The following is a 25,119-nucleotide window of genomic DNA, read 5'->3' on the forward strand; positions in this document are numbered from 1 at the left end:
GGCATGCCTGATGAAAGGTATTATAGATACACGTGTCATATGGCATGGCTGATGAAGGGTGTATTAAATACACATGTCATTGACATGGCTGATGAAGGGTTTTAGTGATACACGTGTCATTGGCATGCCTGATGAAGGGTGTTATAGAAAGACGTATCACTGGCATTCCTGATTAAGGGTATTATAGATATACGTTTCATTGGCATGCCTGATGAAGGGTATTATACATACACGTGTCATTGGCATGTCTGATGAAGGGTGTTATAGATACACGTGTCATTTGCATGCATGATGAAGGGTAATATAGATACACGTGTCATTGGCATGCATGATGAAGGGTGTTATCGATACACGTGTCATTTGCATGCCTGATGAAGAGTATTATAGATACACGTGTCATTGGGATGCCTGATGAAGGATGTTTTAGATACACGAGTCATGTGCATGCCTGCTGAAGTTTACTATAGATATACAAGCGTGTGCATGACCGATGAAAGTTATTATAGATACACGTGTCGTGTGTATGTGCGATCGTTTTCTAGATACACGTGTCTTGACCGTGTCTGTTGAAGGTTATTACAGAAACACGTACCATGTGCATGTCTGATAAAGGGTGTTATAGATATACGTGTCGAGTACAAACCTGATGAAGGGAAGTATACATATACGTTTCTTTTGCATGCCTGCTGAAGTTTATTATAGATATACGTGTGTGTGCATGTCCGATGTAGGTTATGATATGTACACTCGTATCGTGGGCGTGACTTGTGAAGGTTATTACAGATAATCGTGTCAAGTGTATGCCTGATGAACGTTTTTATAGACACACGTTTCATTGGCATACCAGATGAACGTTATCATAGACATTATAATAACTGCCATATTCCTGACTTGGTACAGGACATTTTAAGAAAAAAAGTGGTACAACACTTCTTGAACGCAAAGAAATTGGTACTACATGTTACAAAATGTATACAAAGAAAGAAACAGCTTTAAATTGTTTGATTGGGTCAGGTAGTCAAAGTTTTTACAACCCAAACTGGCTTAAAATTTAGCGCACTGTAAAACGTGCAGAAGAATAGAAAGTGGTTGTTCTCCGACGAATTAACAAATTGTTTGAAGTCAAAAACCGCATTTGAATCCGCATATAAAAAAAACCTCAATCAGTCATACAGTAAAAAGCATTCATTAAGGTATTCCTTTACAACGTTTGAGTTCATATTTCAAATTAGTTTTGTTTTGTATCGCCGTTTAGCTCCGAAACCGATTCAGAATTCAAAAGGTTTTCATTCAGGTTAAAGGTTGTCATCCAATTTAACATGTTAAAAATAGTTTTGGATTGTCTGAATGTCAAGATCTCACTATGCAAAATTTGCAAAGAAATCCGAAAATGTTCTTATAACTCAATAATAAAATGTAAAAGAGAAGTCACCATAAGTACTGGACAGCAAAACACCAACCACAAACACCTGTCCTCCGAAAAAAAACCAAGACATACAAATAGAGATAAACGATTAACAACGAACAACGCATGGTTCAGATATAACCTGATTAGATACAAACGCAACATGTGCTATATTTAAACCTATGTCCTCTCCTATGTTCTTTACAAAAATTTTTTTTTTATATATCAGATTTCATTTTAGATAAATTGAAAGTTCGCTGAAAGAACAAAACCACTAATTCATAGCCCATTGCTTTCTATGTAGTATTCTGTCAAGCATTAATGGCTACTTTGTCTTAAGTTCAAATAAAGTGGCAGTTATTTCTTGTCAAAACTATACCTTATCCTGACTTGTTCTGAAAAATTCAACATTCCTTTAATTGCATGTTAAAGCGTACTGGTTCTCGGAAGTTTGATAGTACAAAAAACAGGTACTTCTGATCTGAACAACAGGGCAAATGTGCCCTCATATTAAAGTTTTATAAACTTTTTTCATTATCTAAAAGAAACTTTCAACTAGGATTCTACATTAATTCCAAGTCCCCAAGCTTTCCTTTGATACCAAAACCACCCAAATATTTCATCCATTGACAAAGATACAGCTATGCGTAGGAACTATTTTGTTCAAAATATGTACTTCTATCTTATATATTCTTTCTGACCAGGCCCAAATTAGTGGTTCTATACCGGAAGGGGCTGCGATTCTATTGTGGTTTGCTTTTTTCACGGCTTTTTTATGTTGTGGTTTCCTAGTTTCGTTTCTTTTTAGATACCCAGAAATATGATTGTAATCTACTTTTGTCAACTAAAATAACAGAGAGTATTCAGGATGACATTCCTCTTATATATGTAATAACTGCAACATATAACCGGCTCGTCCAAAGAGCCGACCTGACTCGTCTTTCAAATGCCTTTCGATTAGTAAAACGGCTACACTGGATTGTTGTTGAACCCGATGGTCAAATTAGTTTGAAAATACAGAAAATTCTGAACTCATCTGGAATTAACTTTACATATTTTGCTCAAGAAACCAATCCATCGGACCAAAAGAATGCTGGGATTGGTTGGATAATGACCAATCATAATCCAGTAGTCTAATCTGTGGTCTATTTTGCAGATGATATACAAATATTTGAAGAGGTAAGAACTATTTAATAGTTTGCCGTTTCTAAATTTAAAGTATTTCAGATAATTTCATTGTTTGGACCACATTTGATAACAACGTTCCGTCATTGGTTTAATTACAATTGTCTAGGACGTAATTATCCAATCACAACGTTTTAATGTACTCTTTTGCAATTTTACCCAGAATGCATTAGATTATGAAATTATGAAAAACGGATTGTGTGTTACGGGATTACAAAAAAAAAGATTAAATGAACAAAAACAACATGTTCAAAGCGCATCTCGGAGTTGGAGGTTTTGAACACCCCTTTGGAAATTTTTAAATATAAAAATAAAAACATGTAGTATGAGTGTAAATCAGACAAATATCCACCAGTGACCAAATGACGTAGATGCAAGCATATTTAGGTCACCGTACGGCCTTCAACAATGAGCACGTTAATTAGTAAGCTAAAAAAAGACAGACACGAAAACGTAATACAATTTAAACCAGAAAATCAACGGCCTGATGTACAAAACAATAAACGAAAAACAAATATAAAATACAATTATCAACGACAACGACTGAATTAAAGGCTCCTGTTTTTGGACAGCCCAAGCAGAATCCGTCGGGGCTAAAAATGATAGCGAGTAATCAATCAACCGCCTTAATTGGGACAGCACAACATCAGAACAAACTGTAAAAGTCAGTTATTAAAAAGGCTTGAATCATCTAATCGACACAACAAGGAAATAACTTCATAAACAGTCTGAGAAAATCATGACCTTGTGTAATGCTAAAATATACAATCAACAGGATATATGCCCGTAAGAGGTCAAACCTCATAGCAGTTCATACTTAGTGGTTTAATCTATTTATGACAAAATCAGTATTAGTACAGACTTAAACAATATTCGAAGATCTAAAGACAGTATTAAATTGATGACCTTTTAGAATAGGTTTATTCAAAGGATCGTAAGTGTACATGAAACGTATCTAATTTTAGGAACTCTATAACAAAAAATGATCAGCCATACAAAGAGAGACTATTATAGTATATGTGCCCACACGCCTTCCATTAAACACAAACATTATTGTTACTTTGAATCATTGATGCAAAAAATGCCCACATGAAGAGACCGTGTATATTTACGCCTAACATATTTCAATTTCGCTGTCAAAATTGGAAATTTATAATTGCTCAATAATCTAAAGTTTTCGTATATCTAGGAAAAAAGTGATACTTTTCACACCAATAATCATGCGTAGATTGAGAAATCGGTTTTTATACATTGCAGTTAAGAATTTTTGTTATACTTTTTCAATATCTATGCAACGTGAACAGAGTAAGGTAACCAAAATCAACATCTGTATTAGGTAAAAACAAGTATCCAAAGTCAATATTATAAGCAAAGTCAATACCTATGTTCGGTGACCATAGGTAAGCAGAGTATATATATATATAAGGTTACCAGAGGTTACTAAAGTCAATATATGTGTAATCTGGGTGACCAGAGGTAGCCAAAGTCAATATTTTGAATATCTGCATAACGTGGTTGGAAGTATCTGTATTGTGTCGGGGGATGTTATAAGTTGCATAGTGTGCTAGTGACCTAATACGATATATATGGGGTCAGTAAATTCCATATGGGATGAGAGCGAACTTAATGACCCAATATATATCGTATTAGGTCATATATTCTATGTAACGAATGTATCTTACCGACTATCTTTATAACATGTGGCATTTAGACTAGACTAAGTGGCCTATCAAATTGATAAAGTCTTCAATATTAAAATCTACTTCCATTGGTATATACAAAAACAAATGCCAATAATAACAACTTGTTAGCTTTTAATGTGTTTTCTGCATTTATTTCAATCGTTCATAATCAGTTTCTTCGTTTGTTATTCAGATTTTTCCTCGACACCGTGTTGTTTGTACAAAGGGTGTAACATCACTACTAACCATGTATTGAAATAAACCACGCCTACTAACCCCATATGAAATATACACGATCTCCGCGCCGTTGCTTTTAATCAATCATATTCCTAGAAATATATAGGAGGTAAGATAAATGTCATTATCTGTTTCTTATTAAAGTATATATATATCACATTTATTAAATTACCAATTATACTCCTTTCTTTCAAACTATAACAACAGTATCGACCACATGTACATATCATTGATACTTGTTGTATGAATGACATTGGTGAAAAATTATTTTCTTATACCTATATTTATATCTAGTTTTATTCTTATGAGTATCTCACACAACATTTTGTACTTATAATTTTAGATTTTTGGAAGTTTCGGTTTTGTCCTGTAAGGATGAATGGCCATTCAGAATATTTCGCTGTTCATGTGAATCCTTAGTGAAGTTTCAATTAAATAAATATATGTCACCATCATAATGTATGAAGTAAACATCTACTATAAAAGAGGGACGAAAGATACCAGAGGGACAGTCAAACTCATAGATTGAAAATAAGCTGACAACGCCATGGCTAAAAATAAAAAGACAAATAATAGTACACAATACACAACATAGAAAACTAAAGACAAAGTAAGCAACACGAACCCAACCAAAAACTGTGGGTGATCACAGGTGCTCTTGAAGGGTAAGCAGATCCTGCTCCAAATGTGGCACCCGACTATAACAAAAACATATTCTATAAAGGGCTAAGTTGAACTAAAGTTTCTGTATGCTCAGTTGCTCATGTCGTTACCATGGTTACTGTACTTAAGTGAAGTTTACGCGAGCTCTCTGATGTCAACAAGTGTAGTTAAGTTTATTTTTAGAACCATTGGTTTGTTTTTACTGCACAGAATAACACTATTTTTGGAGATTACCTCTAGGCTCCTTTCAGTGTAATTTTTATTCTTGGTTTGACGCCGAGCAATAACTGTAAAGGCTACAAAGAAAGTTCCTCAAATACAATGGAAAGCAATAAGGGTTTTCTTGACCTTTAAAACTTAATATAATCTAACGAGATGAAATGCAAATAAATTCAAACATTTATTATTTTCCAGCTGCGATACACTAAAAAGTTATCAGCGTGGCCTGTTGCGTTTTCTGGTAGGAAAAAGTACGAGACACCGATAGTTGAAAATGGCAAGGTAATAAACAAAATATTCGAAAGTTGAAAAACGAAAAGAAACAGCTTGCTCAGCTTTTCTTCCAATCGTAGCCGGTTCAAACAAGTTACATATTTTCATACAATAAAAGTATATTTTGTTATCCTGCATATTAACATGAACACAAACATTATAAAACTCTATCTTAAAAACTATCTGAACTGCAATCAAAACCTGGATTCAGAGTGCCTGTTAAATTACCTACTCTAGCTATTGGTTGAGTGAATCAGATAAGGATTTTACTAAAATTTCAATAGATCTGTTAGAATGCATACAATCAAAGTCCCTCCCGTCATGCAATAGTATAAAACATTTTGACTTCTTTACTCTTTAGACATGCATTCCTTATTCTAAACCTATACTTATCAAAAGGATTTGTCCAATTTTGCTCCATAAAACAGAATGACACTCTAAAATCAGAAACAAAGTGTACTGAAACTGACTCCTTCGAATGTTGAATTTTTGTATTGACAATATATGTTTTTACATTTGGAGGACATGTTTTTCAACAGTCAATTTGTATTTCTATGGACACCACTGGTTGCCTACTTGTTTCCTTTATCTTATGAGGTAGACTTCACATCGAAAATTTAAAAAGCTGGAGTAATCCCATGATTGATATTGCTTTGCTTACCGACAATTAAACTAATCGCATCAACTTTTTGATGGACATTGTCAATAAAAAATAACCAAGAACTGACAATTAAGTACGCAAGGTTGAAATACGCATTGAACGCCTTGGATATGACAATAACACAAAAACGTCAATCTTTGTGATACCAATTACTGAATTTATGCTTCTGCTTTCAAGAAAAATATCTGAGATAGTGACATCTTAGACATGCCAGCCATTCTCTCCGTAAGGCTATTGAATCAGACGAAATCACGTGACATCTAAGACATGCCAGTTATTCTCACCGTAAGGCTATTGAATCAGACGAACTCACATGACATCTTAGACATGCCAGCCATTCTCCCCGTAAGGCTATTGAATCAGACGAACTCACGTGGCATCTTAGACATGTCCGCCATTCTCTCAGTAAGGCTATTGAATCAGACGAACTCACGTGACATCTTAGACATGCCAGCCCTTCTCTCCGTAATGCTTTTGAATCAGAAGACCTCACGTGACATCTTAGACATGTCCGCCATTCTCTCCGTAAGGCTATTGAATCAGAGTATTTTTGTCCCCTTTACTAGATAATCTTTCAATATAATAGTACGTGTCATTTTCTGAAATCAATATTTAGATCAGATATCAACCAGAAACGGACACAGTGTATTTATTTTAGACATTTATCTATGACAACATGTTTAAGCATTTGATTTGTGTAGGTTTTTGAATCTACGCTAAGAACTTCTGACAAATAATAAGATGTATATTGTTTTGGTATGATTTTGTATGTAGGACATGTTTTTAGTAGACTTGCTACAATTCCCCTTCTTTTAGTTCTTTCTTATTAATTTATATGTTTACTGAAAACTGCCAGTATACTGATTGCCCATGGAATCAGTGTAATGGTAATCTCTTAGTCATAGCAGTAAAATTGATAAAAGGGCAAAATTGAAAAAAAATAAGGAAGGGACATGTAGCAAGTCTAGACATGTAGGTCATAGTGTTAAGGTAATTCTATTAGCTTTTGATTAATGACGTAAATTAAGTCTACATAGAAAATGAAAGTTGAATTCAATACAGATGCCTAAATACAAAAAAAAATACATACTCAGTAGAGACACATCATTGTTACATTTGATTGATACATTCAACAATACCTACCGTTATCTGGATGATATTTTTTTGTTAAATAATCCAGAGTATATACTACCGAAATTTACCCAAAAAAACTTACTTTAACTAAATCTAACACAAACAGCAGCAGTAGTCCTCTTCTATGTTTAGACATTTCAATTTCTAAAGGGAAACTCCATACTAAAATTTACGACAAAAGAGACGATTTTTCATTCCCTATTGTTAATTTTCCTTTTTTAGACGGCGATGTGCCTTTTGCTCCATCATACGGTGTTTATATATCCCAACTCGTTCGGTATGCCCGTGTGTGTAGTGATGTCATAGATTTTAACGAATGTAATCAATGCATCACTGGTAAATTATTAAGTCAGGGATTTCGTTAATATAAATTACTAAAAACTTTTACTAAATTCTTTCATAGATACAAAGATTTGATTAGTAAATTTGGCTGTACCTGAAAACTTATTAAAAGTGGTATTTCACATCCTAAATTTTATGGTAATATTGTACTTAAAGCGCGGAAATCATTATGTGATCCGTGTAATCTCATCGAACCTTTAAACAAACTTATTAGTAAGGGTTATCGTACCAATGTTGTAATTAGATCTCTGAATATAGTTTACATTGGCACTAATATCGATTTTGTCATTAGCAAATTAAAACATAACTAAATTTGTATTTTCTTTTCAAACGGGATGCATAGAGACACACACACGTTCATTTTTATTTTTAAAGAAGTCACTCCTAACTATCATACTACCTGTCGATACATTTATGTTTGGCATTGCACAAGTCATGTCTTCTTTGACTGTTCATGACGTTAAAATACTTAATCCCTGTGATGTATTTTAGTTGATTTTAGTCTCTGATGCATGATTTTTTATTATTAATTCTTTTGGCTTTTACCTAGCTGTCAGTAACTGCGAGTACTCTCAAATCGTACTTTCTTTTTAATTTGACCTGTTGATACTATTTGTAATGCTTTTTTGTTATTTAATGTTAACATGGATCTTGTCTATATACCAGCTTGGATTATTTGGTATTACTACAAATTTTCACTTCTTCGTACTATGAACATCAAAATTATTTCATTTTTCCTTAGATGCTGTTCTTGGACCTGTACAGGAAGTTTTATCTAGCACTTATTGTATAGTTTTATTGTTGATATTTACCCCATATGTACCAAGTGTAAGGTTAGTTTTATTGGTATTAAAAAAATTTCTTGGTATTCCTAAACGGAAGATTTTATACACACAATAGAAGAAGTGTACTTAACAACAAAATTATTTTCATTTACCTGTGTATAATATGACGCAGGTTTATTCAAAAGTGATGATTTTCTAAAAATTGTTTGACATTTCACAGTGATATCATACTTTAACTTTGTTTAAACCTGTTTATTTACTTTTGACTTTAATTATTTATCCCTTGTATTTTTTTTATTAACTGTGTATTTGCATTCAGGTGTCACAGGTCAAATTTATTCGTTCATTGTGTGTTAATTAACGTTTTTTGATTGAGATAAGCCTTCCAATTGATATTTTATAGTGTGTTTTTCTATGTTGTGATGTTATACTATTGTTTCAGAAAAGGGAGAAGGTTTGGTACCATTAAAACGTTTAATCCCGCTGCACATGTTTGCACCTGTCCTAAGTCAGGAATCTGATTACAGTAGTTGTCGTCTGTTTATGTAGTTCATACGTGTTTCTCGTTTCTCGTTTTTATATAGATAAGCCCGTTGGTTTTTCCGTTTGAATGGTTTATACTAGTAATTTTTTGGGGCCCTTTATAGCTTGCTGTTCGGTGTGAGCCAATGCTCCGTGTTGAAGGCCGTACCTTGACCTATAATCGTTTACTTTTATAAATTGTAACTTGGATGGAGAGTTGTCTCATTGGCACTCATACCACATCTTCCTATATCTATATTTGTAAAGGTATATCTAATGTAACAAGGACTACCTCATTTTTTTATGTAGGAAACGCCATCTTTTCTGTACGAAACACCATCTTTTATGTACGAAACGCCATCTTTGATGTACGAAACGGTATCAGCAGATCAGTGTTACATTTATTTTTCTTCTTTATAGCCAAATAGGTTGATATTATAATAGATATATGAAGATGTGGTATGAGTGCCATGAGACAACTCTCTCATCCAAGTCGCCATTTGTAAAAGTAAACCATAATGTTTTGATTTAAGATTTTCACCAAGTTTAACCGTGTATTATCAAGTATCACCACATACCATTTACGTTCTGCATTCATCATACATAATCATCACGAACATACTTCATCCCTTGGACACCCTGTGTTTCAGAAGGATTAGATTTTATATTTCATGGGAAAAATAACCAGATGACTGTAAAAATTTGTTCAAACTAGTAAAATCTGTAAATTGGACACCTATAATAATATTATTTAGAATATTCACTTATACAAGTAATTTTTAAAACAGCCTCGTTTTCAACATTACTAGTATAGGTAATTTTAAATTACTTGTTAAAGTAATGCCCCTGACTGCACATCATACATAATCATCACGTACATACTTCATCTCTTGGACACCTAGCATCACTTTAGTTTTTAACTCATGATTGAATAATTGACAATAAAATTGGTCACGTGTTTTGTGGAAAATAGATGGGAGGCAGTACATGGGATCTGACAATAGCTTTGACTTCGAAAATGTATTTCACATCTAGATATATGGTAATTTCAAAATAAATTAATCCGAAAGGTAAAATATTAACACTTTCAGTACATCTCCATAGGCGGATCTAGGGGGTCCCGGTGGCCTGGTCCCCCCCTTTTGTGGGGAAAATTTGGTAGATTATATAGGGAATCACTGAAGCATGACTGGTTTTTCAGCTTGGAATACTAACAGAAACTTCCCAATAGATATACTATAAATGTTAAATTTCTGTGGAAGTATCATCCAAGATTTACTAGTATGAAAGACTTTCATAATGGATTTGAGGAGATTAAATTTTTAGAACAATGTTGCACAGTTGATGAAATTGAACCACGTGCTGATAACTGCACAAAGGTATACTAATAAGATTATAACTATAAGTACTTGTCAAATAAGCACAATTATACTTGTGACAAATACAAATTATGATCAACAACAAAAATAAAAGGATTTGAATGTATACATTGATTTAAAAAAAAAAAGGAAAGAGGAGGAGGGAATGATGCTGAGGAGGAGGAGGAGGAGGAGGAGGAGGAGGAGGAGGAGGAGGAGGAGGAGGAGGAGGAGGACGACGACGATCAATGGATCAATAAACGGCTTTATCATTCCTTCCCCTTTTAAGTTCTTTGGAACCACTTTCGGGTTTTCAGATTTTCGTGTTTTACACACATATTGTAGAAAGTCGTATCGATAAATTGTGTTTCATATCCAAATTCGTGGTTGACATTGATCGTAAAAAAAAAACGAAAATCAGAATTTCATTGCCTACATAAAACGAGATAGCAATTCAGTAATTATATTTCCTTTCTTTTTTCTTATAGATTTTGGTATGGCATACAAAAACAGAGAAATCTAAGATAGATAAAATCGACCACAATGTTCCAAAGTCAGCAGTTTGAAGATTCGAAATCGAATACCTATCAATAAAAAAAATGATGCTACGTGACTTTAATCAAAAATTAAAAGTCCGTATTTGGCACAACTTTTCGGTATTTGGGTTCTCAATGCTCTTCAACTTTGTACTTGTTTGGTTTTATAAATATTGGGATCTGAGCGTCACTGATGAGTCTTATGTAGACGAAACGCGCGTCTGGCGTATTGAATTATAATATAAAAAAAGAAGATGTGGTATGATTGCCAATGAGACAAAAGAGGGACGAAAGATACCAGAGGGACAGTCAACTCTCCACAAGAGACCAAAATGACACAGAAATTAACAACTATAGGTCACCGTACGGCCTTCAACAATGAGCAAAGCCCATACCGCATAGTCAGCTATAAAAGGCCCTGAAATGACAATGTAAATCAATTCAACCGAGAAAACTAACGGCCTAATTTATGTATAAAAAATGAACGAAAAACAAATATGTAACACATAAACAAAAGACAACCACTGAATTACAGGCTCCTGACTTGGGACAGGCACATATAAACAGAATGTGGCGGGGTTAAACATGTTAGCGGGATCCCAACCCTCCACCTAACCTGGGACAGTGGTATAACAGTACAACAGAAGAACGAACTATAAAAATCAGTTGAAAAAGGCTTAACTCATCAGTCATCAGATTGATAAAACAAAATATAACCCTGTTACCTTTGATAACTATTATGTTTTATAAAGACAACTTTTCTTGACAATATGGGTTTTTTTTTTTTGGTTTAGAATAAGAAAAACTATCAAATATACTTAAAGGCTTCATTACGTTACTATATTTGTTTAGTTGTATAAGTGAAATTTCTTGAATTTTATTGATAATTCAAAGAAACAATATAGAATAAGTAGATGGAATATGATTGCCAATTTGTATCCTTCATTCACACTATTATAGAAAACAATGAGCCAGTTTAGCAAGAAAAAGCATATTGGGGAACAGTGGTTGTTCCATTTCTGCCGATCAAAGACAAAGGTAAAATCACAAAAAATACTGAATTCTGAGGAAAATTCAAAACGAAAAGTCTCTTATCAAATGACAAAATCAAAATTTCAAACAAATGGACAGCAACTGTCATATTCTTGACTTGGTACAGGCATTTTCTAATGTAGAAAATGGTGAATTATACCTGGTTTCATAGCTAGCACTAACCAGGCTCATAATTTTGAACGCCAGACACGTGTTTTGTGTACAAAAGAGTCATTAGTGACGCTCTATTCAAATAAGTTTAACAGTGATTTTTTTAAGTATTAGGTTATAACGCACTAGTAATATTTTTTGTATTTTGTTAACTTGTCGCAGTTCTTTAACATGTTTGTGTCATTGGATAAGAAAATGAGCCGTGTAGTGTATGGTATATAATTCAATTCGTGATACAGTACATTAATGATCGTGGCATTAGAGTGAAACGCTTTGACAAAACAATACCTGCTATTGATTATTGTGGATTCATTAATTTTCGTGGGATACAAATTATCGTGAATTTCGTGGGTTAAGTAAAACAAGAATTTCTATACTCAATGAAGTAGAAATTTTCTATAAGCTAATATGCAGACATTGACAAAACCACGAAATCAAATATCCGCGATAGCACGATTTTTCAATAATCCACGAAAATTGGTACCCACGAAAATTATCAATTTGAAGAAAAGAAGGAATAATTCGATCTCTATTCTTAAATCATTGGTCGAGCTGTTGATATAGGAAATACAATGCTTATGTGGCCGGATATTAGTAGTACAAAGTTTCAATAATATTCAAAGATAAAAGTAAAGTGATAGCAATTTTGGAGTATAAAGAAACGTCGTCAGTTTAATTTCGATTTATGGGTTTGAATGTCCCTCTGGTATCTTTTGCCCCTCTTTTCAAGTGATCAATCATAAACATTTAGATTATTCGGACATTTTTATGTCAATGAACCATTACTGAAGCGTTGGTGCTAATTTCCATTAAATAAAAAATGTGCTCATACTAATACAACTGTATGGCTACTATTATTGATCTACTATTTTTAAGTCCCCTTAAACTGACGTTATCACAACCGTTTACTGTAAACTACGCAAAATCTGCAATGAAATATGACTGATTTTCACAAAACAACAACAGAACGATTTGGGTTTGAATTTTGTTTCCATATAAATATTGTATATTTTCATGTAATGGAGAAGGCGTTCTAAATTGCCAAAAATGTGTCTGATCCTATTGTCAATTTTTTTGGACAATAAAACATGTTTAAACAAACTGAATGATTCAAATACTTGAAAAAAATAATGATAAAGGGTACTCGCATTTGGATTTCCAAAACGGGATGCTCCTAACTTTTTAAGTTATCTCATGAAATATCAAATATTCGTAAAATGCTCCCGGAAATCTTCATCTTTGGATTAGAATTTAATCTATGATACTTGAATAAAGGCAACAGTAGTTTACCGCTGTTCGAAATTCATAAATCGATTGAGAAAAAACAATTCCGGGTTACAAACTAAAACTGAACCTAATTTTGTAATTGGTCAATAAATTCAATAAAGGGGCTTTAAAAAAAAAAAAAAAAAACACTCCCAGCTCAGACTTTAGCAGTTAATGTTTTATGGTGTTACCACATGCAATAAACCTTGCACTATCACTGTTTTATTGTAAATACTTATCGTTCTTATTGTCTTTGTAATTGTTTAATAGGTTTATGAGAATTCCTTATCCATAAATTTATGTTTTATTTCTACTTCTGGAGTCACAATATATTTTACAATGTCAAAATAAAGGCAACAGTAGTGTACAGCTTTTCAAAAGTCAGAAATCGATGAGAAGAAAACAAATCCGGGTTACAAACTAAAACCGAGGGAAGCACATCAACTACATGAGGAAAAAAATTGGAACAGCAGAAACACTGAACTGCAACAAAAATAAACGCCAACATAGAAATGGACTATTTGATAACAACTGTGACTTTGTGATGATTGACAACAATAAAAGCACAGTTTATATTTTCTTTCTTCGTGCATGTATCATTTAGTTGTAAATACTCTTTTTAATCGTTCTACATGCGTAACTCTTTTCGTTGTAAATATAATGGAATTTGATGCGACTGTCATACAAGTGAGAGGTTTAGCGCTATAAAACCAGGTTCAATCCACCGTTTTCTACATTTGAAAATGCCTGTACCAAGTGTGGAATATGACAGTTGTTGTCCATTCGTTTGATGTGTTTTATCATTTGATTTTGTCATTTGATTAGGGACTTTCCGTTTTGAATTTTACTCGGAGTTCAGTATTTTTGTGATTTTACTTTTTTTTACACATTTTTAATAACTCATATATTATATATGTATACTGTTTTAATATCTAACTGCAGGAGAAACTGGTATAGACTATAATATGAATGCATGCGTCTTTTTCTTGTTAGTATGGGCAACTTATCATTTAGCCGCTAAACACATGCATGTACTTATAATCCTAGTAATTTGAACATTTTGAAACCATCGATATATTGATCAGTACGTTAAGTCATTTTATACATTTTGAGATAATTCAAAAGATTCTAGGTTTATATTGCACGAGTATGCTATAATGACACAAAACCAATGAAGGATTAACTGAGATTTGAATTTATATATAGATATAAGAAGATGTGGTATGAGTGCAAATGAGACAACTCTCCATCCAAGTCGTAATTTATAAAAGTAAACCATTATAGGTCAAAGTACGGTCTTCAACACAGATCCTTGGCTCACACCGAACAGCAAGCTATAAAGGGCCCCAAAAAATTACTGGTGTAAAACCATTCAAACGAGAAAACCCACAGTCTAATCTATATAAAAAACGAGAAACGAGAAACACTTATGAACCACATCAACAAACGACAACTAACTAACATCAGATTCCTAACTTAGGACAGGTGCAAACAATTGCAGCAGGTTTAAACGTTTTAATGGTACCAAACCTTCACCCTTATCTGAAACAATAGTGTAACATCACAACATAGAAAGACACACTATAAAATATCAATTGAAATGGCATAACTCAATAAAAAAAACGTAGTAACACGAATGAACATACACTGAACGAAAAAAATTGATCTATGATACAATGCAAATACAAAGTTAATAAAAATTAGGGATGAATAATTAAAGTAAAAGTATTATACCGCTGTGAAAACATTTTCAGAAAAAAACATCAACCTTGAAAAAAAATTTAGCCATTTGCAATAAAATTAAACACAGGTAAATGAAAATAATTTTGTTGATAGGTATACTTCTTCTGTCTGTATAACCTTCCTTCGGGTGAGTATCAACAATAAAACTATAAAATCGGAGCTCGATAAAACCTCGTGTTTTTCATGTGCAGGTTCGATGAGTTTACACGGATCACATAGTGATTTCCGTGCTTTTAGTACAATATTACCGTAAAACTAAGGATGTGAAGTACCGTTTTTAATAAGTTTTCTACAGATACAGCCAAATTTACTTATCAAATCTTTGTATCTATGAAAGAATTTAGTAAAAGTTTTATGTAATTTATGGTAAAGAAATCCCTGACTTAATAATTTACCAGTGATGCATTGATTACGTTCGTTAAAATCTATGACATCACTACACACACGGGAATAACGAACGGGTTGGGATATATAAACACCGTATGATGGAGCCAAAGGAACATTTCCGTCTAAAAAAGAAAATTTAACAATAGGGAATGAAAAATCGTCTCTATTGTTGTAAATTTTTGTATGGAGTTTCCCTTTAGAAATTGAAATGTCTAAATCTAGAAAAGGGCAACTACTGCTGTTTATGTAAGTTCTTGTAAATTTCAGTAGTATATTTAGAGAACTCTGGATTATTCATCGAAAAAATATCATCCAGATAACAGTAGGTATTGTTGAATGTATCAACCAAATGTAAAAATAACGTGTCTGTTATTTTCTAAGACCAAGGTTCATAATGATTATACTCAAAATATGTGTTAGGGGACAGCATGCATAAAAGACTTACAACGGCATAAATAGTTCAACAGTTAAATGTATTTCTATATTGCTAAGGCTTTTAATAACTTTATTTCAAATGTATGTGTTTTATGGATCAATACTTCAAATATCATTAAGATATAATCAAAAAGTCATAAATATGACAACAATAAAGTTTAACTATTCAATGACTTGTGTATAACTATACAAATAAAACGACTTAGATATCAGATTTCAGTTTATAGTAAAAGCGTTATTGCTTCGATAATTCAGTTTAAAACACTGGTTGGATTTGTTTTTTATCTGTACGGTATGTTGTTTATTTCAAATTATTAAACACTACAAATGTCTAAATGGCTTTTGCATCGGTCAAGCAGGTACGTCAACATAACTTTGTAATTATAAAACCATACCAAAGCACACATGGACCGACTTCGAGCGTGTACCATAGTTTAGTTAAGGTCGAGTTGATGCGCATTTCTGGTTGATAAATTCGCCAAAACTCATTTTCCGAGTTAACATTTTTCAAAGATGGTGGTGTTGACTAGTCCTACTTCGGGAATATAGTCTATCCAAAGTTCGTGAAATATTTCCATCATAAATACAAGTATTAAAATTGTGTACGCTAGACGCACGTTTATTCTACAAAAGACCTAACAGTAACGCTTGTATAAAAATGTTAACTTGAGCTGGGCCATAATGGCGTCATCATCCATACTTTTATGTTGATCACTTTATTTAACTTAAATGATATCAAAACAACCTACAAAATCAGGAAAATGCAAGTGGTGGTGTTATAGATACTTTCAATGATTATGTTGGGATTAAAAAATAACATTTTAAGTTTCAACCAATGGCCATAATTAGCAAAGTTTCCTTCACTGATTTTGGAAAATGAATCTATGTAAAAACCCTCATGATTTTTATTAGTTGGCATATAAATATTTATAATGAGGATTTGTTTCGACCTAAAACATTGGTTCAAAGATAGTAATGGGTTTAATAAGTCACATCATCAAATTAAATTAACAAACTTTCTCTTATTTTTAAACTTGACGGAATGTAACAGTATGCAGCTATTCACTATCGCATTTCCTCGAATAATGATATCGCATCAACGGGACACATACTTCTTTTGCATGCGCCAATTTCATGTAGAAATAGATAAGTTAACGTTAATTTTTGATCGAAATACTGATTGTTGTATAAAGCTAGGGAATCAATCTACCTCTATGTTCATTCTAACATTCTCATGCAGTTTTAAAATTCACTTAGAAATAAAACGTTTTCGTGTTTGTCCCATAGAATAAATAATTCATGTTACGCTCTATGCTAATCAAATGTGTATACGTTGTATCTGTCAATAAGTATTTAGCATCGCATGAAAGAACGTTTTATTCATACACTGCAGTATGAGTACTCAAAATACAATGCTCTGTTGACATTTATTTATCGGTGCAATTTATATTAAGCGTATATCTTTTTAAGCAAATACCTTATCATAATATCTGTATTGATTGAGCTTATAATTGTATAATATTTTTGCGTCGTAAATAATGTAATATTATCCTTAATCAATGTTAATATAATGGTTTCATTAAATGTCTTGTCAAAAACCTTTATGAAGTATTATTTGGCAATACAAAATTGATTTGAAAAGTAAAATGACCCACAGGGAGATGACATATGACTACAACACAAAAATTAAATGTTAAACTACAAAACATTAAATTAGTTAAATATCACATGACAAGCGAGAAAACTGAATTTACAGTGTTGTCAATTTTAACTAAACCGTTTCACACGCACAACATCTGGTACTAGCGATAATTATATTTGCAAGGTATGTTCCTACTTTCATTTGACAAAACAGAAAAAAATTAAAGAAATCGCAATAGTTATGTATACATGTACATGTATGTTTTACTTCTACAATAAAAATATTTATTCATATATTTAATTTATATATATTTCCGAATAACGGTGAGGATCCAGATGTGATTAAAAATTTTAAACCCGGAGTTATTTATTCCACCATTATTATCTCGACATCGTAGTTCAAAAATATTAATTAAATGTTGACAAAGAAATATGTCACGCCTGTTCGTCGTTTTAATAGACGTTAATAAAATTCAAATATTGGCAAAACTATTTTTATGTTCATTTTAGAACAAACATCACTGAAGAGACATGTATTGCCGAAATGCTTTTTTTGTGCAGAAATTTGGTATCGATTATGTAATTACTATCATAAGGTCGATACCTCTGCTGTTGGAATATTAGCCCCCGAGGTTATCTCTAGCCCAGTAGCCGGTTATTCGTTACTGTCATGAAAATACGGATATTGTGTTATATAAAAATACTGTTAAAAGTTTTTGGGAATTATTCTGATATAAACAAAGTTTTTATTCCTTGGCCTTCTTTCGTTATACTTTTTGATTTATTAGATTATTTTTTTTTATTTCTTATTCTTTTTTTAAAAGGTTTGGATTTCCATAAAGCTAGGCCTCGAGCATTATCGAAGAAACATGAATTGTTGAAATGCACGTTTGGTTCAGAAAATATGAACGTTAATGTTATTTCGAAATAAATCAACTTTGACTGAGCTCAAAAGGCAAAACTTCATCGTGGAAATGAGACCATATCGTTAGAATCAAACTATTTCAGCAGCTGTTTTGTTAGCAATCGGTATGATTACTTATAAAACAGCTGCTGAAATAGTTTGTCTTATTCTAGGTGTTCTATATTTGACCAATCATAAACAGTTAGATGTAAATTATGCAAACTTTTCAAAGTCAACGAATTATTACCGGGACAGTAAGCCAAAAACGATATCCCATGAAAAACAGATGCTAATACAACTGTATATCATTGACTTACCATATCAGCCCACTTAAACTGACATAATAACAACTACAAACTACGCATAATATTCGACTGAAGGGACGTGCATTAATGTGTTTATGTTTTGTATCAATCATTTTCATAAATACCTTTGAAGCTTTTTAATAACACAGAATTGTGTTAATTGTTATTAAGAACATGTTGTTGTTTTACACACACATTTAAGCTACTGAATTAAAAATACCCGGGTACACATCAATGAGACAGCAACTGCAACCACAATGTACCGGTATGGGCTCTCATTCTCTTCATAACACAAGAAAAGATTATATTTGTTTTAATTTTTGCTTTAGGTGTATCTTTCAATAAGTCAACCGAAGAAAATTCCAATATGAGCGATACGACAAGACAAGATCCAAACACAGGTGATATTTTAAATAAAGTTTCGGATTACTGTGATCATCATGCAGACGAAAAAGTAATACAATTTTGCATTCAACACGATGTTTTGATTTGTAAAGAATGTGCCAGGGATCACCACAGTGAATGCGAATCGATCATTTCCATTAATTCAGCAATCAAAGATGCCAAATATGGAAGCGCATTCACAGACATTGAAACAAGAATTGAACAACTGAATCGAAAAATAAGAAATGTTTCAACGAGGCAGACGCATGACTACAATTACCTGTCGACTAAGAAAGACAAAATTAAAAATAAGATTTCGACTGTGCGGAAAACGATAAATGATTACCTCGATAAAATTGAAAATGAAACGGAAGACATTTTAAACGATAAAATGAATGAATGTAAGGAGAGAATTGAGCATGATAAAGAAAAGATAAAAGATATAGAAAAGCGCCTCATCAAAAGATCAGATGAAATCAAATGGCTTAAAGAAAGCGGTACGGACTATCAATTCTTAAAAGCAGTGAAATTTTGGGATAAAAGCACAAAGAACGACGAGACCGATATGCTAGCTTATAGTCATAAGGTAAAATTTAAATTTAAATCACAGATCACAGAAAAAATATTGCATGATATACTACCTGAAATAGGTAAATTATCAATAAAAGTACAAACTTTTAATTTCGGAAAAGACCAAGTACTGCAATCGCAGGTTATTTCAACACCAACCTACAGTTGTATTACGCATGATAAAACTTTCGAAGCAGTCCTGCTCACTGAACGCATATTAGTGAATAGTGGTTGTTTTGTTTCTGCAGATATGCTACTGTGCTGTAATAGTAATAAGAAATCACTACATTATTTTAAAGATGATGGCGTCCATTTTGGAGTTATCAAATTAAAGTATGAACCGTGTTGTGTAACACTATACGATCCTAATAGAATTATTGTTGCAGCCGACAATCGCGGTTTTCAAATTATATACCTTGACATTATGAGTTATGAACATGAAAATGAATTTATAAAAACGCCTAGTGGATTCTGTTGGACTGTATCTGCCAATTCTGAAAGAATTTGTGCAAATTCGGGATACACTAAATTGTTCATAGTCAACATTGGTGGAGAAATTCTGTCTGAAATTGTCACAACTTTAAAAATTAAAACTGTCTGTTTAAGTAATACTGGGACAATATATTGGACAAATTTCGACAACAACGAAATACATACTGTACAACCTGACGGGAAGCAAGAACTATTCTTTTCCAGTCATGAATTAGTGGATCCAAGAGGTTTAGCTGTTGATGGCAAATGTAATGTTTATGTTGCCGGATATATGTCGAACAATATTTTTATGATATCAAAAGATAAAAGAAAAGTGAAAGTTATTTTGAATTATAAAGACCAGATCAAATCGCCGATAGATCTCACATTTCATTCAGAAACCAACAGACTGATGGTGGTGAACGATCGTTGTAAATCTGTTAAAATCTACTTCCTTCCTACGTCCTAGTTAGTTATAGAATAAACAAAAAGTGTTATACGCCATATACTTCTTGTGGAATTTGTCTAGTTTTGCATCAAACAGTTTTCTTGACAAGTATAATAATATACACACATATCATTTGGTAAAATGCATGTTGCGTATAAATAATTTTAAATTAGTTGTTTGACATGGTTTGTGTAAACTCAAAAAAAGTAAAATAACAAAAATACCGAACTCCGAGGAAAATTCAAAACGGAAAGTCCGTAATTAAATAGCAAAACCAAAAGATCAAATACATCAAACGAATGGATAACAACTGTCTATTTCCTGACTTGGAACAGGCATTTCTCGTGTAGAAAATGGTGGATGAAACCTGGTTTAATAGCTAGCTAAACCTCTCACTTGTAAAAAATTCCATTGTATTGACAACGATGTGTGAACAATACAAACGAGACACAATGGGTAAACATGTCAAAAATAGGGGTACGGCAGTCAACATTGTGTGATAATCTTAATCAGTATAAAAACAAACAAATATGTAACAAAGAAACACAAAACGGCATATAGATAAAGCACGCTAGGAAAAACGAAAGACAAGAATACGAAAACTTATCATAGCACAATAACACAAGACGGGATGTATAAGTACAGGACCATGTCATATGTAACAAAGAAACATAAAAAAGGCATATAGACAAATCACATAAGCAAAAATGAAAGACAAGAATACAAAAATTTACCATAGCACAATAAAACAATGACGGGCTGAATAATTACAGAGCTACGTCAAATTGATATCACTAAAAACAGTAGTTGTCGTTTGTTGATGTGGTATTATTTGTATTTTTATCCATCTGATGAGTTAAGCCTTTTTCAACTGATTTTTATAGTTCGTTCTAATGTTGTACTGTTACACCACTGTCCCAGGTTAGGGGGGAGGTTTGGGATCCCGCTAACATGTTTAACCCCACCACATTCTGTATGTATGTGCCTGTCCCAAGTCAGGAGCCTGTAATTCAGTGGTTGTCGTTTGTTTATGTGTTACATATTTGTTTTTGTTCATTTTTTGTGCATAAATTAGGCCTTTACATTGTCATTTCGGGGCCTTTTATAGCTGACTATGCGGTATGGGCTTTGATCATTGTTGAAGGCCATACGGTGACCTATAGTTGTTAATTTCTGTGTCATTTGGTCTCTTGTGGAGAGTTGTCTCATTGGCAATCATACCACATCTTCTTTTTTATATTCATAAGTGTTTCTCGTTTCTCGTTTTTTATAAAGATTAGACCGTTGGTTTTTCCGTTTGAATGGTTTTACACTAGTAGTTTTGGGGGCATTTTATAGCCTGCTGTTCTTTGTGAGCCAAGGCTCCGTATTGAAGGCCGTACTTAGACCTATAATGATTTACTTTTATGAATTGTTACTTGGATGGAGCGTTGTCTCATTGGCACTCATACCACATCTTCTTATATCTATAAATTGTAAAAGTAATATTCATAAAGACAAATAAAAGAATACTATAACACGTTATTAAGATAAAAGACACCGTCAGTACCCAGAATCTATACTTCAACATCATCGTGAATTATTTGTGAAGTTGATACGGAATATGGGCTTATTTTCAAACTGGTTCACATTAAAGTCCAACGTATCCAAAATTTAACTTTGTTGGGATTCTTCATAAGTTTAGTTTGATCTGAACAAAAATTGAATTCTTGCGATTCTTTGAAATGCTGAATCTAAACATGTAAATGGATTTTACAACATACCTGATGTAAAAAAGCTGTAATGTAGCTCACACCGCCCCCTCTTTGATCGTCTTTTTCAATCTATCTATCTATCATAGTTTTCAAGATGATAGGTAAAAACAAAAACTATTGGAAATAAAAGGCTCCGCTAGGCGCACCTTGATACGACCGCAGATGTCAAATCATGAACAGTTGGGGCAAGTATGGACACTACATTCAAGCTAAAAAAAGCTCTGAATTTAGATTGCGATTGCATATTAGACATAGCATAGTTTTGTGACATAAAGTGAATGTGGTCAAAGAACTTCAAAATCAAAATGCATGGTTAAAATCAGCATAACAAAGAACCCAACGAGTTAATTTTTTGAAGAAATCCAACAAAGTTTAATTTTAGAACCTTAAGACCGCAATGTGGAACAATTTGATAACAGTTCCCAAAATCCAAAATCTAAATACACCCTTTAATTCAGCATATAAAAGAACCACCTATATCATTTTTTTGTTAAAATCAAACTAGCTTAACTTTGGATCTTAATTCCAACCAAATTGAAAACTGTGCCTAATAAAAAAAATCCAATTATATGTTTAGATTCATTATTTTAAAGAATCGCAAGAATTCAATTTTTTATTTGACAAAATTCAAGTTTAATTTTGGATACTATGGACCTTAATGTGGACCAGTTTTGAAAAAGAGCCGAAAATCAAAAATCTGAATACCCGGTTAGATTCAGCATATTAAAAAAACCCACGACTTCAAGACTTTGAATTAAACCCCACTGAAATTGGTCAAGAAATAAGCAATTCATACCAAGTATTACAGAAATATTGTTTTAGTACCTTTTCCCTAAAACGGAAGGGTCATAACCCAAAAATCAATCTCAACCTTACTTTTTTTAACACCTTGTTAATTTTGTCTTGGAGAAAGACTGGGCGTGACTTTTTCCACCTCCATGTTGAATCAGCCAATATCCAGATATCGCTGAAATACCCTACTATTCACCTGTTCAGAGTTGTCCAATCTCTCAGAGTTGCATTTAGTCCAAATGATTATGACGTCTTGAAAGGCTTTTTTTAGTTTTTTCTGTGACACCTTTCTACTACGTAGAAGGAAGGCGATACAGTAAAAAAAATAAGAAAAATAAATATCCTTTAAAAACGTCATAATACATTGAACTTAGTCGCATTGTGCCCCAAATTTTCATTTCTATACACCCTGTTTACATATAGAGATGATTATTCATTTCATGTACTAGTAAATATTTATGCACAATATTTCTTTAATCAATATGCATGTATTTAATACTATAAACAGCTTACTATTTTCTACTGAACTAGAAGTTGTTCCTTCCACGAGAGGCATGACTGTGGCAGAAGTTTCTATTTTTGAAGTTTTCTACACTTCTAGTATAGTCTCCACCACAATAGTCTCTAACCAAACACACATGTTGGTTGCAACCATGTGTATCAGACCAAATCTTGCAAGTGTCTTGTGGCGTTAGATATACATCTGAAATTTAAGACTGATTGTAATAGTGGACACTAAATGTATACTTAACCCCTTACGAGAGGGATTGTGCTAGTAGTCCTTTGTTAATTTATGTATCATTGTCATTTTGCTTAGTTTCATTTGTTACCTATTCTGACATCAGACTCCCACTTCTTGTAAACTGAGTTTTACTGTGCGTATTGATTTGTGTTAGTTTTTTCTACATTAGCTAGAGGTATGAGGGATTGAGATCTCACAAAACATGTTTAACCCTCCGTATGTTTGCGCCTGTACGAGGTCAATAGCCTCTGGTCTTTATTAGCCTTGTATGTTAGAACATATTATTTTTTAGTGGCCAGGTGAAGCCAGCCTCCGTGTTCGGAATTTCCTCGCCTTGTTGAAGAAGGTGGCCCTGGGTTTTTTTCTGCTCTTAGGGTTGTCTCTTTGACGCACTCTCCATTTCCATTAGAAGTTGAGGCTGGTATAGCCCCACTCCTCTATGGACCTACATATATGTTTAATTACAGTATTAAATATAAACAAGTACTGTATCAAAATTGACACAGACGAGTAATACTTAAGAATTGAATGCTTCTTTTTGTAAATTCATTTGTGTGTAAAAGCGTTGACCGAAGTACATTTTGTATGAAGCGCGGAAGCGCTTCATTCTAAATATGTGGGCACGGTCAACGCTTTTACAACCCTATGAAATTACTAAAAGAAGCATTCAATACTTATAAATACATTTTTTCGCTATTATCATGAAAAATCGATTTTTATCATTTATTTCTTTAAATAACCTGTGCACTTTTTTGTGATAGCACATGTCATAATGTATGTGAAACTTCATTGGGATATGAAGGTGAATTTTAGTATGACGCACAAGCGTTGTTATCCAATCAAAATAACGGATTCTTTTGAAACATACATTTAATGTAATTATTAGTAGTTACAAAGCGTGACTTTGATTAATTTGATTAGTAAATGCTTTGATGTATATATATAAGGTTTATTAATAGCAGCAAAACGTTAATTTAAAACAGGAATTTATATAGGTTAACTAATCTTACAACGCACTGAAGTTGATATATTTCTCAGAAGTTTTTTCCTAGCAGTTTATCAACAAGAAGTA

General features: G+C 32.8%; 2 protein-coding genes across 2 annotated transcripts; both read left to right on the plus strand.

The window, feature by feature from the left end:
* Positions 1-291: 291 nt before the first annotated feature.
* Positions 292-11,032, plus strand: LOC127714060 (galactosylgalactosylxylosylprotein 3-beta-glucuronosyltransferase 2-like). Its single transcript, XM_052220006.1, has 6 exons — positions 292-298; positions 2,262-2,411; positions 2,562-2,584; positions 5,587-5,673; positions 10,326-10,487; positions 10,955-11,032. Exons 1-6 carry the CDS (start codon positions 292-294, stop codon positions 11,030-11,032), a joined length of 507 nt encoding a protein of 168 aa, XP_052075966.1.
* Positions 11,033-17,781: 6,749 nt separating this feature from the next.
* LOC127714251 (uncharacterized) lies at positions 17,782-20,931 on the plus strand. The gene is made up of 2 exons (XM_052220311.1): positions 17,782-17,861; positions 19,216-20,931. Exon 2 carries the CDS (start codon positions 19,254-19,256, stop codon positions 20,778-20,780), a length of 1,527 nt encoding a protein of 508 aa, XP_052076271.1. The 5' UTR covers positions 17,782-17,861; positions 19,216-19,253; the 3' UTR covers positions 20,781-20,931.
* Positions 20,932-25,119: the final 4,188 nt, after the last annotated feature.

This window comes from Mytilus californianus, unplaced genomic scaffold (assembly GCF_021869535.1).
Source record: "Mytilus californianus isolate M0D057914Y unplaced genomic scaffold, xbMytCali1.0.p SCAF_9, whole genome shotgun sequence".
Classification (NCBI taxonomy): Eukaryota; Metazoa; Mollusca; class Bivalvia; order Mytilida; family Mytilidae; genus Mytilus; species Mytilus californianus.